Here is a 20,459-nt window from a genome sequence, read left to right as displayed (position 1 = left end):
AGGAGCAGAGAGAGAGGGAGACACAGAATCTGAAGCAGGCTCCGGGCTCTGAGCTGTCAGCACAGAGCCCGACGTGGGGCTCGAACTCACAGACCGCGAGATCATGACCTGAGCCGAAGTCGGACGCTCAACTGACTGAGCCACCCAGGCACCCCAAAATAATTAATATTTTAATGTTTTTATAAAAACAATTCCTTTCAGATGTTTCAGTTAACCTTTGAGTGACATAAAAAATATTTCAGCATTCTGTAATACCAATATTTTGCACAACTTAAGATAAAACCATTGAGTTTAGCATTTTAAAGAAAAAAAAACAAAATAAAAACTCACGGAGAAGCTATGTAGCTAATAAAGCTTCGTTTTGGAATCTTCTATTTTTAATATTTATTTATTTGTTTATTTATTTACTTTAAATTTTATTTTAGAGAGACAGAGAGAGTGCATGAGTGGGGGATAGGGGCAGAGGGAGAGAGAGAGAGATGCCACAACTTGGGATCATGACCTGAGTCCAAATCAAGAGTTGGACGCTCAACTGACTGAGCCACTCAGGCACCCCTGGAATCTTTTTTAAAAATACAGAAAGCAAAGAGAAATAACAAATTCAAAATTTGTGTTAATAAATTTTAACATACCTCTCTCAAAAATTGATAAAAAATTAGCTACAGAGTCAATAATGATATGTAAAATTTGAACAACATAATGAACCAACTTGATCTAAAGGATCTTTCTAAAACACACCTCTCAACAACAGCAGGATACATGTTTTTCCAGTGCACAAGGAACATTTACGAAGACATATCATAGTCTGGGCCATAAAACAATTCTCAGCAAATGTAAAAGAACTCAAATCATACAAGATGTGCTCTCTGATCACAAATGAATTACATCAGAAATCAGTAGCAGAAAGAAGTCTGAAATATTTTCAAATGTCTTGAAACTAAACACCCACTTCTTTTTTTTTTAATGAAATTTATTGTCAAATTGGTTTCCACACAACAAGACACATACTTCTGTATAACCCACAGAGCAAAGAAGAAACCAAAAGTGAAAAGAGAAAGTATTTTAAACTGAATGAAAATGAATTCAGGAGATATAAAAATTTGTGGCATAGAGCTAATGCAGTACTTAGAATGAAATTTACAGAACCAAAGAAGTTGAAGTAGAAAAGTAAGGTCTTAAATCAATGATCTGGCCATCCACTTTAAGAAACTGGAAAAGGAAGAGCAAATGAAATTCAAAGTAAGCAGAAGAAAGGAAATAAGAAGGACCGGGGTAAAGCACATAAACTCAAAACACTAAAAACAATAGAGAAATTAAGTGAAGCCAAAGCTGGTTTTCTGAAAAGGTAAATAAAACTGATAAACTTCAGATCAAGTTTATCGAAACAAAAAGAGAAGACACAAATAACCAATATGCAGAATGAGAAAGGTGACATCAGTGCAGATTCTACAAATATTAAAGTACTAATAAGAAAATTATGTTTCAATTTGCAAAATTTTTAAATTTATGGCAATAAATTTGACGACTTAGAAAAAATGAACAAATTTCTTGGAAGACACAAATTAACAAAACTCTCCCCAGAAGAAACAGATAAGCTAAATAGACCTATATTTATTAAGGAAATTATATTTGTAATTAAAAACCTTCCCAGAAGGAAAATCTAGGCTTAAAAGTCTTTACTAGTGAATACTATCAAACATTTAAGGAAGCAATAATGCAATTTCTACCCAAACTCTCCCCCAATATTGAAGAGGTGGGAATTCCAACTCTTTTTGCTTTTAAGTTTATTTATTTATTCTGAGACAGAGAGTGTGCATGCAAGAGGGCAGGGGCAGAGAGAAGGAGAGACAGAATCCCAAGCAGACTTCGCACCGTTAATACAGAGCCTGATGTGGGGCTTGAACCCAGAACTGTGAGACCATAACCTGAACCAAGACCAAGAGTTGGACACTCAACCAACCGACTGTGCCACCCAGGTGCCCCCAACTCATTTTTTAAGGCCAATATTGTCCTTATACAAAATCCAAACAAAGTTATTGTAAATAGAAAATATAAACCAATATCCCCCATGAACACAGATGCAAAAATTCTTAATTTTTTAAAATGTTTACTTATTTTTGAGAGAGAGAGAGAGCAAGCAATCATGAGTGGGGTAAAGGCAGAGAGACAGAGGGAGAGAGAGAATCCCAAGTAGGCTCTGCACCATCAGCACGGAGACTGATGCGGGGCTCGAACCCACGAACGGTGAGATTGTGACCTGAGTTGAAACCAAGAGTCGGATGCTTAACCCACTGAGCCAACCAGGTGCCCCAAAAATTCTTAACAAAATTTTAGCAGATCTAATCCAACAATATATAGGAAGTATAGTAAATCATAACTAAGTGGGATTTATCCCAGGCACCCAACATTGATGTTAACATTTTTTTTTTTAAATTTTAGAGAGAGAGAGAAAGAGAGGGAGGGAGGGGCAGAGGGAGAGAAAGAAAATCTCAAGCAGGCTCCATGCTCGGCACAGAGCCAGACCTGGGGCTCAATACCATGACCCTGGGATCATGACTTGAACCAAAATCAAGAGTTGGACGCCCAATCAACTGAGGCATCCAGATGCCCCAATTTTAACATTCTTATATCAATCATTGTAATTCACCAGATTAACAGAATGTAGAAGGAAAAAATGATACAATAATCTCAACAGATGTAAAATTAGGCATCCATTGCTAATGAAAATCCTCAGAAAACTATGACTAGAAGGGAACTTTTTCAATGTGATAAAAGGCACCTATGGAAAATCTACAGGTAATATCACACATAATGGTGAAAAACTGAATGCCTTCCTCCTAAGATCAGGAACAAGGCAGAGATGTTTGCTCTCACTATTTCAATTTAACTTTGTACTGGAGGCTCTAGCTAGTGCAATAAGGTAAAGACAAACAACAGACAGACAGACAGACAGATAGACATAGAGATTGGAAAGAGGATTAAAATATCATCTCTCTTTCTTGGGGGGACGACATCATCATGTAGAAATCCTATCAAATCTATAAAAAAATCTCTTAGAACTAAACTGTGAATTTAGCAAAGCTACAGGATACAAAATCAATAGGGAAAAATCAATATAAACTAGCAATAAACAATCAGAAATTGAAAATTTTAAGATATTATCAACTATAAGAGAATCAACAATATGAAGAATCTAGGCATATGTGTCTCTAAGATACATGACTAGGATACACTAAAAACAAAACACTGGTGAAAGAAATTAAAGACATTATTATTATTATTATTATTATTATTATTATCGGATTGGATAATTCTTCATTGTAGGGACTGTTCTGTGCTTTGTAGAACGTTTACCAGCATTCCTGACCTTCATCTACTAGATGCCCGAATCACCCTTGTCCTGAGGTATGATAAACAAAAATGTGTCCAAATACACACACACATCCCCAAAAAATCCCACAAAAATGTGTCTAGATACTGTTATATCTGTTACCCCCAACTGAGAACCACTCATCAAAATAAATGGAGATATGCACCATGTTTATGGACTGGGAGACTCAATATTTTTGAAATATTGATCCTCTCCAAATCAATCTATAGGGTCAATGTGATCCCAGTTGAATCACCAGCAGGCTTTTTGTCTATACTGACAAGTGGATTCTAAAATGTGTATGAGAATACAAAGGACCTAGAATAGCCAGAATGATTTTGAAAAAGAAGGACAAAGTTGGAGGACTTTCACTACAAGATTTTAAAACTTATAAAGAGCTGCTGTGATCAAGACAGCATGGAGTGGGCTGAGGTATCGGTAGGAGCAGCTGGGCGGCGGGAGGAGCTGACAATTAAGCTGATCAAGATGACAACCTCCCCAAAGCACAGAGTCTGTGGCAGAGCCCATGGGGGAAGAGCCAACAGGGAGTCTAGCCAGGATCAGTGGAGTTCTGGACAAGTAGCTGGAGGAAGGGGGCTTTGACAAGGCCTACGTGGTGTCCTTGGCCAGTTTCTGGTGCTAAAGAAAGATGAAGATCTCTTCGGGAATGGCTCAAGGACACACACGGTGCCAATGCCCCGCAATCCTGGGACTGCTTCGGGTGCCTCCCAGAGTGGTGTGACACCTTTCTGTGAGGCTCTCTAGGGAGCCCCCAATCTCTAGTCCCAGCACTGGGTCTCCAGAGTTTGCAGCCATGTGGGGACTCCCCCCCTGTCCTCTACGAAGGAAGATATTGCTGTTGTCATACTCACCTGTGATATACTTCAAGATCCTTGGGGAGTTCGCTCCCCTCCCCATTTCAGCTTTTTTGGAATTCGGACTCTTACATGCATCTCCCTTCTTCTTCCCCTGCCAGTTTCATGTAGACAATTATCAGCTTATCTGAGTGGATTCCCAGCCTTTCCCTCACCCCCACTTCTGTCTCTAGTCTGTTTTATGCTATGTGGCTCCTTTTATGTCTTTGCAAAGTTTTTTATATCAATAAAGTTAGTGGACTTCAAAACAAATGGTATTGGTCTTAGACAAATAGATGAATGGAACAGAATAGAAAATTCAGACATAGACCCACATATATTTGATCAATAGATTTCAATAAATTGCCAAGGAAATTAAATGGAGAAAGAACAGAGTTCTCAACAAACAATGTTGGAATAAGTGGAAATCTATATGCAAAAAATGAACCTTGATCAATACCTTGTACCTCATGCAAAAGTTAGCTTGAAATGAATCATAAACCAAGCATAAAATGTAAAACTATAAAATTTCTAGAAGAAAACATAGGGGAATATTTTTGTGACCTTGGGTTAAGCAGCAGTTTCTTAGAACATGAACAGTTTGATAGTTTGGGCTTATTTGGCAAAATTTAAAGATTTCTGGTCTTCAAAAGACACTTATTAACATAGAAAGACAAGATATAGATTGGGACAACATACTTACAAAGTACCTCTATAATAAAGACTTGTATTTCAGATACGTAGGAACTCCCAAATTTAATCACAAAAAAAGCAAACAACTCAATAGAAAAATGGGCAAAAGATTTCAATAGACACTTCACCAAAAATATACAGATGGTAATTAAGGACATAAAAACTGTTCAACATCAGTAGTCACTAGGGCAATGCAAATCAAAACCATAAGATATCATTTCACACACACTAGAATGGCTATAATAAAAAAGACAGACAATGATAAGTGTTGACAAGAATGTGGAGAAGTGGGAACCTTCATATATTGCTAGTGGGAAATAAAAAGGTACAATCCCTTTGAGAAAGAGTTTGGTGGTATCTTAAAATGTTAAACATATGCCTACTACTCTACTATTTGAAATTTACCTAAGAAAATGAAGGCATAGGTCCACAAAAAGACTTGTACACGAATGTTCACAGCAGTTTTGTTTGTAATAGCCAAAAAACTGGAAACAATAAAGCAGCTGGTGTATAAATAAACAACCTGTGGCACATCCATACAAGGGAATACTACTCAGTAACAAAAGAAAACAAACTATTGCTACCCACAACGTCGTGGATAAAACTCAGAATAATTATGCTGAGTGAATGAAGCCCAGACAGAAACAAAGAGTACTTACTATATGATTCCATGTATATAAATTTTTAGAAAATGCAAACTAACAGAGCAACAGAAAGCAGATCAGTGGTTGATTGCCTGTGTGTTAGGGGGGCAAGAGACAGCAGGGAGGATTATAAAAGGGAAGAAGGAAACTTTTGGGGATGATAAGCATGTGATAATTTCACAGATACATGCATGTATCAAAACTTTTCCAATCGTACACTTTAAATCTGCCCAGTTTATTTAAAAAAAATTTTTTTAACATTTATTTATTTTTGAGAGACAGAGAGAGACAAAGCACAAGTGGGGAGGGGCAGAGAGAGAAGGAGACACAGAATCCGAAGCAGGCTCTAGGCTCCGAGCTGTCAGCATAGAGCCCAATGCGGGGCTCGAACTCACAAGGCTCGAACTCACAAACCATGAGATCGTGACCTGAGCCAAAGTTGGACGCTTAACCGACTGAGCCACCCAGGCGCCCCAAATCTGCCCAGTTTATTTTATGTCAATTATATCTCAATACAGCAGTAACAAAATAATAATGACAAAAAGAGAGATGGCTAAAGAGACATAATGGTTGAAGTTTGATGTTAGAAATTTAACCTTCTCTGACATCATTACCCCCAACAGTTGTCTGCTGGTTCCAGGTTATCCACCTAAACATGCAAACTGCTAGGGTTCAAAAATGCACCCAGAGGCAGCTGGCAACTCTGTTAACTCCTCTTCTTAAACAACTGTATACTTGAGAGAGGATCACTTTTGAAAAAAAATTTTTTTTAATGTTTTTATTTATTTTTGAAGGAAAGAGAGAGACAGAGCAAGAGTGGGAGAGGAGCAGAGAGAGAGGGAGACATAGAATTTGAAGCAGGCTCCAGGCTCTAAGCTGTCAGCACAGAACCGATGTGGGACTCGAACCCATGATCTGTGAGATCATGACCTGAGCCGAAGTCGGACGCTCAACCGACCAAGCCACCCAGGCGCCCCAAGAGAGGATCACTTTTGAATTAAATCCTCATTGAAAAGTTCTATCCAGGGTCTCACTTCAAGAAAGCATTTTCCCAGGGCCATACATCTGTTTTTATCCCTCTGCTAAAATTTGCTTCCCACCCAACCCTGGCTTCATTATTTTGTTAGACCAGACAAAATTCACCTCCTGTGTGTGTGTGAAGCCCTCTCTGGTCCTCTGGTTCTTAGCACCACATTCAGTAGCCATTAACCATCTGGCTCATAATGCCAGCATGTAGGTGCTGTAACAAAATGCCCTGACCCCACTTCCTTACCCCCATCATGAATTTCACCTAAAAGAAAGTAAGCTTGCATTTTGAAATGTAAAGTTTACAATTAAGACAAACCGGTTCAGAGAAAAGATGTGCCAGCACTTGGAACCACACAAGGATTCCCGAGCCAAACAGATTATTACCTAACTGAAAATATTAGTGTGTCAGAGATAGAAACAGAGAGGGAGTACATGAGAAGAGAGGTGCACGCTCACCATCCGGGGAATAAAGAACCCATTTGTATCCTGTTACTCTGTTTAAAGCTATTAAAGTTTACAAAATCTGGAATCCACTGATTACTTTCCCTTGTTTTAAATTCAAGTTTCATAAACAATCTTTTGGTTATAATTTGTTTTCCAAATGTGGCAAGTATGCCAAGAGACCTTACTAGAGTAACAGAAGAGGGTCTAGTTCCCCGAGATGTTAGAATCCTCATTTTAATTTTTGAGAATAAATCCTCATAATAATTTGTCATTCTGGGTTTAGATAGCAGTCTTGTGGATTTGTTTAATATCAGCCTGAGAAACAGACTCGACAAGGTAAGACTAGATTCTTTTTTTTTTTTAATTTTTTAATGCTTATTTTTGAGAGAGAGAGAGAGAGACAGACAGACAGACAGACAGACAGAGTGTGAGTGGGGGAGGGGTAGAGAGAGGGAGACACAGAATCTGAAACAGGCTCCAGGCTCTGAGATGTTAGCACAGAGCGCAATGCAGGACTCGAACCCACGAACTGTGAGATCATGACCTAAGCCAAAGTCGGACACCCAACCGACTGAGCCACCCAGGTGCCCCAAGACCAGATTCTAACATATTTTCCAAGATAATGTCACCTTGTATGGCTTCTTAGGACACAGTCCATTTTCCCTGAAGAGATCCTTTTAATTAATTCATTCATTTATTTATTAATTTATTTATTTCTCATTTCCCCACTTCACCCTTCTGTTATAGCACTTACTCCATAACTGGTGTAGAACTATAGATTCTGAGCTACTTGAGGGCAGTTTTGCATCCAGTTTTGTCCTGGCCTCCACCATCGTTGCTCAATAAATAACAGAAGTAAATTGAATCTGGATAATGTGCAGAGGTGTTTTCTTCCATTTTTAAAATTGATTTGATAGCCAGAAAATTAGATACCAAAAACGCCCCTTCTCAAGGACAAGTCTCTCATACTCATAAACCTCTAATACTGTAGATAAGACAGGTGTGTTTTCAAAAGTAAAGGGGCACCCTGCTGGCTCCATTGGTAGAGCATTTGACTTTTGATTGTGGAGTTGTGAGTTCAAGTCCCACATTGGGGGTGAAGCCTCCTTAAAAAAGAATAAAAAATGAAAGTATGCCACACAGGGGTGCTTGGGTGGCTCAGTTGGCTAAGCATCTGACTTTAGTTCAAGTCATGATCTCATGGTTCATGGGTCTGAGCCCTGCATCTGGCTCTGCAGTGACAGCGTGGAGCCTGCTTGGGATTCTCCCTATCCCCCTCTCTCTCTGCCCCTCCCCTGCTCGTGCTCTCTCTCTTTCTCAAATAAATAAGTAAACTTAAAAAAAAAATGCTGCGCATTCCTAGAGAATTTTTCAATGGGGGTCAGAGTAGCACCAACCTCAGTGAAGTTCCTGACACAGTTTCATTTGGGAATTCCTGAAATGTTAAAAAAACATTTGAAGGCTCCTTGTTACATCAACTAAGATGAATACGGAGGTCTGTCAGATGAATAGCCATTAAGGAAATAAAGTGTGCTGTCTATTTAAACAATTAAACCACAATGTAGAGAACCAAATTCTAATTTGGTAACTTTTTGTTACCAAAGACCGTAAAAAAAAAAAAAAAAATCACATCTTTATAATGAGTCATGATCCATTTTAAATTTTGCAATAGCATTGCTCTTTTGATGAAAAGCGTTCACCACAGTGTATGTATAAACAGTTAAAAAGACTTTAAATTATAGATATATGTTCAAATTAAATTTTTTTTGTTTCAAGCTTTAAAAAAAAAAAACCCAAAGTAGTCTGTGAAAACTATTCAACACTGCAGAGATACACATGTTAAAAAAAAAAAAAAAAGTAATTGTTTGGGCTAAAATTCCATGTTATAAAAAATCAAATAATGAATACATTTGCCTTGTTCCTTATTTTTTTTAAGTTTTAATTTTAATTCCAGTTAGTTAACAGACAGTGTTATATTAGTTTTAGGTGTTGCCTCATACTTTCTTAAAAGCAGTAATTTTTTATGGGTATCTTAATAGACATATGATTCCATTAAGCACTGTCAATTGACTTTGACTCAGTTTTCTCACAGTGGGCAGTGTGATGAGTAAATACAACGAAGTGTGAATAAACTAGTTTCCTAATTCACAAATAAAGCATAGTCCTAAACACAGAAAACAGATTCCATTAATATTTCGTTCTGTAATTAATCCTCAAAAGATCCAAATCGTGATTTTATGCATAGGAAATTGAGGCCCAGAGAAACCAAGTTACTTTTTTCATTTCCCAGTTAGTTGACGGCAGCTTAGAGACCAAAGCCACCACTGCCCTGCAGTATGATTTGGGACTCCTGGGTTCCCATAAAAGAGTAAGCTAAAAATGCTAAGGCAAGGAAAGGCTTGTTTCAAGAACGGCGGTAGCACAACCTCTTTTCCAAAAAATCATTTGCATGGCAGATTTTTGTCCTGCTGATGCTACATAAAGAAAATGTGGGCCTAATCTGTCCAGTCTTCCATTTCAGCGCAAAGGAAGGGGCTGGGTTAAGTGGAGATTGTCCTGCACGCCTCATCCGGCCAACAGGCATGGCCACAGCTCTGCAGGGGAAGAGAGGTGGCCTAGGAAGAAAGAACCATCACCAACCCCACCGTGCTGTTTGTCTCTTAGATAAATAAAAATTATATAGATACACAGATAAAGAGGGTGTGAGAGAAAGCAGCGCGTACTCGCGCGCGTTTCCTGATCTGCTTTTACCTTCCCTAATGCTTCCACCCTGGCATGGCCTTCTGCATCATGTGCTCATCTCTCCATCAACAGACATGGCCTTCAACCTCATCTCCACCAACAAAACGGGCGTCTACGCATCCGGCAAAGACCTTGGATGGGACAGAGACGCGTTTCCCCAGCTTTAGTCCGGTATAACGCGGAGCCACACCTTGATTTCTAGGCAACTCCCCCACTGGCTTTTCTCCGCCCTGCCCCGCCACCGGCCGCATCAACGCCCCGCAAACCCTCTGCCCGGTGCCCTCCAACCCCTGTCCTAGCTGATGGCCCTCGGCGCCAACCCCTTCAGCCCCCGGGGCCCAGCCCCGGGAACGGTCCTCCCGCCCAGCGCGCCGCGCGCCCCCGCTCCCCGCGCGGACCGCAGCCTCTGGGGCTCCCGCGGGGCTCTCACCTCATCCAGGGTGCAGCCGCCGCGGCTGCCTCCTCCTCCTCCTCGGCCGCCGCCGCCCAGCTCCCGGCCGCCTCGGGACGCCGTCGTGCCCGGCCAGGGGAGCGCCGCGAGGGCGGTGGGGCTCGCGCCGCGTCCCCGGGCCAGTAGGGCGCGCGGTGCGCCCGGCGGGACGCGCGGCGGCAGCAGCTGCAGCCGCAGCGGCGGCGGCGGCAGCAGGACCCGCTGTCGGTCCTCTTCATGGATTTCCCGGGCCTGGCCGCGCCTGTCCCGGTGACTGACCCTGCTTGGTTTCCCCACGGTCTTCGCGCGCTGCCAGGGAGCATCCTCCAGGCGCGGATTGCGGCGGAAACCTGAAAGGACCAGGCCTGCTCCGCGGCTGCCTCGGCCACCTGCTCCTCCCAGATTGCTCTTGTCCCTCGCCCACAAACACCCGCCGCGGTCTCTTCACCCTCTATCATCACCCCATCCTCTCTCCACCCACGACCTCAACCTGGAAACCTTTTCATTCCCACATGGCACTCTTTTTCGTCTTCCTATCCACTCCATGGTCACCGCCCTCAATTTCCAACCTTAAAAAGTTTCTCCTTTTCACACTCCCTCTCTCCAAATTTCCCCGGGTTTTGTCTTCCTCCTCCCTCCAACTCAGTCATCGTCTTCTATGTTACATTATTCTTTCCTCAGAATCACTACTTCCCCAGGCTGTTGGCGAACCCTTTTTCTCCCACTCTCCCTGTTTCTCCTTCTTAAACTCTTTTATCCCCTCAATTTTCCCTTTAGTTGTTGTAAAAATCTTCTTCCTAAATAACCTCAGTTTTCCTTTCATTTGAGACTTTCGGATTGCCATTTTTCATGCAGAACTCCTAGTAAAGCCTATATAGCTTGGTATCCAATATCCAGTCAAGGGAATGTAGTCATGGTTAAAAAATAAAAAGTTCATAGGTCAAATAAATTCTCCACTTCATGTTCCTTCTGAAAAGCCTTTTCTTATATTCCACTAAGGAAGGAAGCTAGTGAGACCCTAGCAGAGCAGAATGCTTCTGTGACACTATTTTATGTACACAAGGCTTAGAAGAGCGGGTTTATCTTTGCAGTGGGCACTGTGGATCCCAAAGTTCAGAGGCAAAAGGGAATATGCACTATTGATGGATTCCATGTAAACAAAGGAACTCATCCTTAACACATTTTCCTCCCAAATCTGTGTTGTTGTTGTTGTTGTTGTTGTTGTTGTTGTTGTACTCCAACCCTATCATCCACCCATTGCCCAAGCCCCAAATTTGGGAGTGGTCAGAGATTTATCTCTCTCACTCACTCATCTCATCCAGTCAATTCAACTTCTTGACTGTGTCTTTATTTTAAGGTGCCTCTTATCATGATTCCAAATGCCTCCAGAAAATGACACTACCCAGTATCTCATCATTCTTTCAAACCTCCCAGCTTAATCTATATCTTTACCTCTTTTTTCCCTCCAGTATGTCTTACCTGCCCAATTTACCCTACCACTCCCGTCCCTGCTAGAGATTCTCAATTATCTTTTGTTGTCTTTTTTTTTTTTAAGTTTTATTTATTTATTGAGAGAGAGAGAGAGAGAGAGAGAGAATGAGCAGGGGAGAGGCAGAGAGAGGGAGAGACAATCCCAAGTAGGCTCCACACTGTCAGTGGAAAGCCACGTGACGCAGGGCTCGAACTTACGAAGCATGAGGTCACGACCTGAGCGGAAATCAAGAGTCGCCCTCTTTTGTTGCCTTTATATCTTTGGCCTCGCCTTCTCCATTAGGTCCATCCCGCTCCTGTAAAATAAAGTCCTCTCAGGGCACCTGTGTGGCTCAGTCTGTTAAGCTGCTGACTCTGGCTCAGGTTATGCATGATCTCAGGGTTAGGGAGTTTGAATTCCACTTTGGGCTCTATGCTAACAGCTCAGAGCCAGGAGCCTGTTTCAGATTCTGTGTCTCCCTCTCTCTCTGCCCCTCCCCCGCTCACACTCTGTCTCTCTCTGTCTCTCTCAAAAAAAAAAAAAAGATGAATAAACGTTAAAAAAAATGTTTTTGAAACAAAGAGGGACATCTTGACCAGGAGGCAGGTTTCATAGATCTAATCAGTTCCATAGCTTTTATGCACTGGCAGGAATCATTCTGCAAGGGCTGAAAAGGAACCCACACAAGAGAGGATGGAAGTTATGTCACTAAACAGAACCTACATTCAAATCAGCCCCCAGGTACCAGAAGAGGGGCTTCAAAGGGGGAAATGAAAATGAATAGGTTTTGATTTGCTGGTGGAAAATCAAAATCACTAAACTCATTAAACTACGGTTTAATGAGACTAAACTGAGACTGCCAACCTGTAAATTTCTAAATTTTGTAACAACACACGAAGATCTCAAGTGTCCCACCGGAAGAGAGAAAACGATTTCTACAGGTGATTTCCACCTCCACCCACTACATATTAAACACAGTACCATAAACAACTGAAACTATGTTTACAAGTCATAGCTTCAGATAATTGTCCTGAAATGATTGATAAGCAAAAGAGGATAAAACTGAAAAGGTTTTCTCTTCTTTCTCTATTCAACATTGAATTTTTGCTATGATGTTTGGAAATAGCTATGTGGTTTTGCATTGTCCCAAGAGTTAAACTGGGTTCTGTGATGACATAATTTTGTTTGGGTAGCTCTATTGCCTTGGAATTTACTTAAAAAACTTTTTTGGCTTTGTTAATATTAAGTGTCCTATTACATTTTGGGTTGTTTGAAAGTGAGAGACATCAGAAATTTTGACAGAACAATTCAATATAATGATACTGCAGAAAATACCCAGTAAAAACAGGTGAAGTCCTAGCTGATTTAAAAAAAAAAAAAAAAAAAAAAAAATTCCTGATTCTACCCAGGTACCTGATTAAGAATTCTGCCGGATGGTGGGATGCCTGGGTGGCTGAGTTGGTTAAGTGTCTGACTTTGGCTCAGGTCATGATCTTGTGGTTCATGAGCTCAAGCCCCACATCGGGCTCTGTGCTGACAGCTCAGAACCTGAATCTGCTTCAGATTCTGTGTCTCCTTCTCTCTCTGCTCCTCCCCTGCTCACACTCTGTCTCTGCCTCTCAAAAATAAACATTAAAAAAAAATTAAATGAAGTTCAATTTACTAGTTCTTTCTCTCATGGCTCATATCTGTGTTGTTTCTAAGAAATCATCACCAGAGCTAAGGTCACCTAGATTTTCTCCAATGTTATTTTCGAGGCATTTTCTCCCTTTTTCTTTCTTTCTCTTTCTTTCTTTCTTCCTTCCTTCCTTCCTTCCTTCCTTCCTTCCTTCCTTCCTTTCTTTCTTTTAAGTTTATTTATTTATTTTCAGAGTGGGGAAGTGGGAGAGAGAGAATCCCAGACAGGCCCCATGCTGTCAGCCCCAGAGCCTGACTCAGGGTCCCATGAATCATGAGATCCTGACCTGAGCTGAATCAAGAGTTGGCTGCTCAACTGACTGAGTCGCCCAGGTGCCCCTCTTCTAGGCATTTTCTAGTTTTGCTTTTACATTTAGGTCTATGATCTACTCTGACTTAATTTTTGTGATAGGTGTAAGGTCTGTATCTAGATTCCTTATTTTGCATGTGATGTCCAGTTGTTCCAGCACATAATTTGTTAAAAAAACTATCTTTTCTACATTGATTTGCCTTCTTCCTCTGTAAAAAAATCAGTTGTCCATATTTTGCTGGTCTACTTTTCTCTTCTCTTCTGTTCCACTGATCTATTTGCCTAATGTTCTGTCAATGTCACACTGTCTTGATTACTCAGCTAGTGTGAGTTCTCTGACTTTCTCTTTCAGTATTGTGTTGGCTACTGTTGGTCTCTTGCCTCTCCATATAAACTTTAGAATCAGTTTGTTGATACCCACAAAATAACCCGCTGGTATTTTGAATGAGAATGCCTTGAATCTTTAGATCAAGTTGGGAAGAAATGGCACCCTGACAATATTGAGTCTTCCTATCCATGAACATGGAGTATCTTTCCATTTTTCCATTTATTTAGTTCTTTGAATGCTTTCATCAGTAGTTTTTTAGTATATTCCCAGGATTGTTCAACCATCACTGCTATCTAATTTTAGAACATTTTGTTCACCCTAGAAAGAAACCCTGTAGCTATTATCGTCACTCACAATTTCCATCCTCATTACCTACTCTCCCTCTTTCCACTCCTTGGCAAGGGCTAATCTACTTTCTGTCCTTATAGATTTGTTTATTTTAGAGATTTCACATAAATGGAATCATGTAATATGTAGTCCTTTATGTTTGGTTTCTCTCACTTATCATAATGTTTTCAAGGTTTATTCACTCTGTAGCATGTGCCAGGAATTCCTTCATTTTTATTGCCCAAAATATATCACATTGTATGGAAATGCCACATTTTGATTATTCACCAGTTGATAGATAGACATTTGGATTATTTCCATTTTTTGACTATTATGAATAATGCTGCTATGACATTCATGTACACAGTTTTGAGAGGACATGTTTTCAATTCTTTTTGGTAGACACCTAGCCGTGGAATTGCTGGGTCACGTGGTAAGTCTATGTCTAAGCTTTAGAGAAACTGCCAAACTATCTTCAAAAGTAGTTGCATGATTTTACATTCCCACGAGCAGTGCATGAGAGTTCCACTTCCTCTATATTCTCACCAACCTTTGTTATTACATGTCTTTTTGATTATAGCCATCCTGGTGGATATAAAGTGGTATCTCACTGTGGTTTTGATTTGCATGTCCCTAATGACTAATGATGGTAAGCATCACTTCATATGCTTGTTGGCTATTTGTATATCTTTTTTGGAGAAATACCTATTCAAATCCACCACCTGGGGTGCCTGGATGGCTCAATTGGTATGTAGGGCATGTGAGTCTTGATCTTGGGATTGTCAGTTCAAATCCTACAATGGGTGTCGAGCTTACTTAAAAAAATCCACTACCATTTTTTAAAGTTTATTTTATTTTATTTTGAGAGAGAGAGAGAGCAGGGGAGGGCCAGAGAGAGAGAGAGGGAGAGGGATAATCTCAAGCAGGCTCTGTGCTGTCAGTGTGGAGCCCAATGCGGAGCCCAAACCCAATAACTGTGAGATCAAGACTGGAGCTGAAATCAAGAGTCAGACGCTTAACCGACTGAGCCATCCAGGCACCCCCACTACCCATTTTTTAATTGGGTTGTTTGCCTTTTTGTTATTGAGTTGTAAGATATATAGAGATATCTATATAATATCTGTTAGATACAATGAATACAATTCCTTTACCTTATATATGATTTGCAAATATTTTGTGGTTTGTGTTTTCACTTTCTTGATTATGTCCTTTGAAGCAAAAAAGTTTTCACTTTTGGTAAAGTTCAATTTATCTTTTTTATCCTCCTACCACACCTTTGGTGTCTTATTTAAGTTAATTACTTAACTACTGCTGGGGGTGCTGGGTGGCTGAGTTGGTTGAGCATACAACTCTTGATTTGGGCTCAGGTCATGATTTCATGGTTCATGGGATCAAGCCCCATGTAGGGCTCCACAATCTTAGCATGGAGCCTGCTTGGGATTCTCTCTTCCTCTCTCTGTCTCTCCCTCACTTCCATGCCCACACACATACTCTCTTTCTCAAAATAAATAAACATTAAAAAAAAGTACTATTGAATCCAAGGTCATAAAGATTCATTCCTATATTTTATTCTAAGTGATAGATAGTTTTAGGTCATACATTTAGGTTGATGATCATTTTGAGGTAATTTTTATATTAGATGTGAGGTAAGGGGGTCCATCTTCAATCTTTTACATGTGAATATCCAGTGGTACCAACATCACTTGTTGAGAAGACTACTCTTTGCTTCACTGGACTATCTTGTCACCCTTGTTAAAAATCAGTTGACAATAGATATATGAGTTTATTCTGTACTCTCCATCCTATTCTATTGATCTGTATGTCTATCCTTATTCCAGTACCACACTGTTTTTATTACTGTTTCTGTAGTAAATTTTGAAGTTGGAAAAGCGTGAGTTCTTTAACTTTGTTAATTTTTTCAAGATTGTTTGCCTCTTCTGGGTCGTATGCATTTCTAGATGAATTCTAGAATGAGCTTGCAGATTTCGAAAACAAAACAAACAAACCAGCTGGGATTGTGATATGGATTGCAATGAACATGAAATTATTGTTATTTTAATAATTATTTGGGAATTATTGTTATTTAAACCCCATTAAATCTTTCAATCCATGGACATGGGATGTCTTTCCACTTTTTTTAGATTTTCTTTAATTTATTTTAACAATATTTTATAGTTCTAAGTCTATAAATCTTATACTTCTTTTGTTGAATTAACTAAATATTTATTTTTATGCTGCTGCAAATGGACTTGTGTTCCTAATTTTATTTTTGGATTGTTCATTTCTAGTGCATAAAAATACAATTGGGATTTTTGCATATTGATCTTGTGTCCTACAACTTTGATGAATTCACTTATTAATTCTATTTTTTGTGGATTCTTTAGAATTTTCCATATATTAAGTCATCTGCAAATAGATTTAGTGTTACTTCTTTCTCTCCAATTTCAATGCTCTTATTACATTTTCTTGCCTGATTACTTTGGCTTGAACTTTAAATGTAATGTTGAATAGAAGTGGTGAGAGTGGACATCTTTGTATTGTTCCAAATCTTAGAGGAAAAGCTTTCAATCTCACTTTTAAGTAGTGCTAGCTGTAGGTTTTTCATAGATGTCATTTATCAGGTTGAGAAAGTCCTCTTCTATTCCTAGCTGGTTGACTGTTTTTAATAGGAAAGAGGATAGATATTCTTGAGTGCTTTTTCTGCATTCATTGAGATAATCATGTGTTTTGTCCTTTATTCTATTAATATCATGTATTACATTTATTGATGTTCATATGTTGAAGCAATCTTGATTCCTCAAATAAATTCCACTTGGTCATGATATATAATCCTTTTTTTTTACATTTATTTATTTATTTTGAGAGAGGGAGAGCAAATGTAAGAGGATCAGAGAGGCAGAGAATCTCAAGCAGGCTGTCCACTGTTAGCATGCAGCCCAACATGGGGCTCAATCCTATGAACTGTGAAATCATGACCTGAGCTGAAACCAAGATCTGGTCACTCAACCAACCGAGCCGCCTTTGTGCCCTGATGTATAATCCTTTTTATGTATTGCTGGAAAAAGTTCACTACTATAAAGTATATTGGTCTGTCATTTTCATTTCTTGTGAAGTAATTGACTGGTTTTGGTATTAGAGTAATACTGGTCTCTTAGAATGAGTTGGGAGGTGTTCTCTTATATTTTTTTGGAAGAGTTTGCAAAGCATTAGTGTTCTTTAAACATTTTCTGGAATTCACAAGTTAAGCTTTCTGGACCTGGACTTTTCCTTGTGGGAGGCATTATTGTTATTATTATTATTGCCATTATTATTAATTCATTGTCTTTATTTGTTATAGGTCTATTCAGGTTTTCTATTTCTTCTTGAATCAGTTCAGGTAGCTTGTGTCTTTCTTGGAATTTGTCCATTTCATCTAGTTTGACTAATTTTTTGGCACACAATTAGTCACTGTATTCCCTCATAATCTTTTTTTATTTCTATGGATTAGTAGTAATATCCCCTCTTTCATTTGTAATTTGATCCATGTTAAAAAAAAGTTTGTCTCCCCACCATCACCCCTCACCAAAACAAAACAAAACAAAACAAAAATACCTCCATAAAATTCTATTTGAGACAAATCTCAATAGTTACAAAGTTACAACAGTTACAAAGACCAAATTAGGGAAAAAAAAAACAAAACATAAAATGCCTCTGTTGCAATTTGTGGTAAATAGTATTTGAATCCAGTCTAACCTGGATATAAACTATCTTCTTGACTTTTTTCCTTTATTCTTCAAAAAAAAAGGTTTAAAATTACATAAATTTGGGGGCACTTGGGTGGTTAAGTTGGTTAAGCTTCCAACTCTTGGTTTTGGCTTGAGTCATGATCTCACGGTTTGTGAGACTGAGCCCCATATCAGGCTCTACGCTGACAGTGAGGAGCCTGCTTGGGGTTGTCTCTCTCTCTTCTCTTTCTGCCCCTCCCCCACTCTCTCTCCCTCTCTCTCAAAATAAATTCAAAAACATTAAAAAAAATCTTTATACAAATTTTACAAGAGCTTCTGAGAGCACCTGAATATCATGCATGATACATAATGTCTGTTTACCAGTGTCTTGAAGCATTTTAGAGGTTAAATTAGGGCTTTTTATCTTATTAGTATTTTTAAGTTTCCCGAGCAGCATTTCCCATCTTTTTTCATAGAGCATATTGAATAAAAATAAGTAGTAACATAAAACTTGCTAAAAACCCAAACACATTCAGTAATTTAAACTGAGGTTTTGCCACTGGTGGCAACAAAAATGATGGATGCCAACATAAATATACATTCTATCCCCAGAGCAATATAAAAAAAAAATCTAAAAATGTTACTTTTGTGGCAATACTTTGTCACAAACTGAAGTACAACACAGTCACAATGAGGAGGCAGGTAAGAAAGGCATTGTACCATACAAAATTTACAAAAGTCACATCCTCCACTAAAAGCATATTGCGATACAACTTATTTCCAGATGAAGGTTGGAGGAAAGAGAATGGCTGGATGTCTATGAGATCACCAGAGCCGCTTCACTAGTAGGAAACAAAGGTGCTAAGATCATTTTGTCCCCTTGTAGGGCCAAGGTTCCCCTCGGTGTAGGGCCATACTCAGAGACAGGTGAGTATTTTTGAGAAAATTCTGGCCTCAGTGCCAGGATGTGTGTTCTCTGCCATGTGGTAAGGAGCCTGCTGCCTCTTTGGGGAAGGTAGCTGTTTCCCAGCTGGACGGGTAAGACTGCCTAAATCTGGGGTAGAATGTTAGCAAGACCTTTGGGATCCAAATCCATGTTCCCCATTTAATTGGATCAGTAATAAAAGTAGTAGTAGTATTTCTCTGTCTAGTTTTGTATGTCTATTTCCCAGTTTGATCTCAATTTAGAAGAGGAAGAAAGGATTGTTGTCTTGATCCCCTAAAACCCCAATTCAAAGTTGCCATTGTAATATTCTCAAGAAGCAACAGGCTGCATAAATAGTGAATAAAAAAAGGAAGTTGCTTTTGGGATTTTGGTTCTCATTCACCTAAGGGCTCTGAGGTAGGCCTCCTTAGAGAAATGGCACATTGAACTTTGGGTTTGACTGTCAGATTTCCAGAGCCAGAGGATCATATTCCTTAACAAAGTGGGGAGGAAAAGGTCCCCCATCAGATAGTAATGGAATGAAAGGGTGGGCTAGGGGGCAGGAGAAGGATGCTCCCAAGGGACTGATTAACAAGAATTGTGTCTTTGGTTGATAGAGAATTCGCCATAAGACAAAATTAACAAGTTGTTGTATCCCATTTCATCACATTTAACGTCACATTAGGTTCAGTTTTCAGGCAGGTAGAACTGAATGAATCCAGCTTTCAATTTCCTTCTTTTTTTTTTTTTTAGGTTTCTTTCTTTATTATTTTGAGAGACAGCGTGTGCGTGTGTGGACAAGTGGGGGAGGGGCAGAGAGAGAGAGGGAGAGAGAATCCCAAGCAGGCTGTACACTGTCAGTGTGGAGCTCGATGCAGGGCTCAAACTCATGAACCACAAGATCATGACCTGAGCCGAAGTCGGATGCTTAACCAACTGAGCCACCCAGGTACCCCATCTTTTTTTCTCTTTCTTTTTAAACAAGGAAGGATAACAAAGACTAGTAAAAACTGAAATATCTGACCCATACAATTGTAAAGAAAAATCACTCAGTGAGAAAGTTGTTCACTAATTTCTGGAACATCAGTATGAGTAGAAAAGGGAGGGTCCAATAGAAGAAGGAGCTGTAGGAGTATGAGAGGGGGAAGCCAAGCCAACAGTGGTGGTTGTTGAGTTAACAGTAGCTAAGATCAGGAACTTGTAATGGAAAACTCAGTCCACTTAGACTCCACAGAAAGGGAGTAGGGGTGTAGTTTTGAGGGACAGTCTAGGAGGATATTCAGTGTTTAAAAACAAAATCACCATCAAAGGCTTTTATTCTAGACTGAGGGGTGAGAAGCAATGGGGGTAGAGCTGGGGTGGAGGTAATGGGAGAGAGACAGAGCCTGATAGAATGTAACCTTTACCAACAAACATCATGTTTCTTTTGTTCACCTTTGTATAAACCAGTATCTACTATTCCTAGCCCATGGAGACAACAATAAATATTTTTGAATAACTAATTGGAGAAA

The 20,459-nt window shown here is 39.6% G+C and overlaps 1 protein-coding gene and 1 pseudogene across 1 annotated transcript in view; one reads left to right on the top strand and one right to left on the bottom strand.

The window, feature by feature from the left end:
- The window catches only part of LOC122228570 (myomegalin-like), a 113,372-nt gene extending 102,927 nt beyond the window's left edge, over positions 1-10,445 (bottom strand). Inside the window, exon 1 of the mRNA XM_042953679.1 lies at positions 10,207-10,445. Within this exon, the coding sequence (XP_042809613.1) occupies positions 10,207-10,445 (239 nt within the window). The remainder of the gene's footprint in view (positions 1-10,206) is intronic.
- On the top strand, positions 3,857-4,125 carry LOC122228571 (annotated as a pseudogene).
- Positions 10,446-20,459: the final 10,014 nt, after the last annotated feature.

This window comes from Panthera leo, chromosome C1, assembly GCF_018350215.1.
Source record: "Panthera leo isolate Ple1 chromosome C1, P.leo_Ple1_pat1.1, whole genome shotgun sequence".
Classification (NCBI taxonomy): Eukaryota; Metazoa; Chordata; class Mammalia; order Carnivora; family Felidae; genus Panthera; species Panthera leo.
This window is presented reverse-complemented; position numbering and strand designations above follow the sequence as displayed.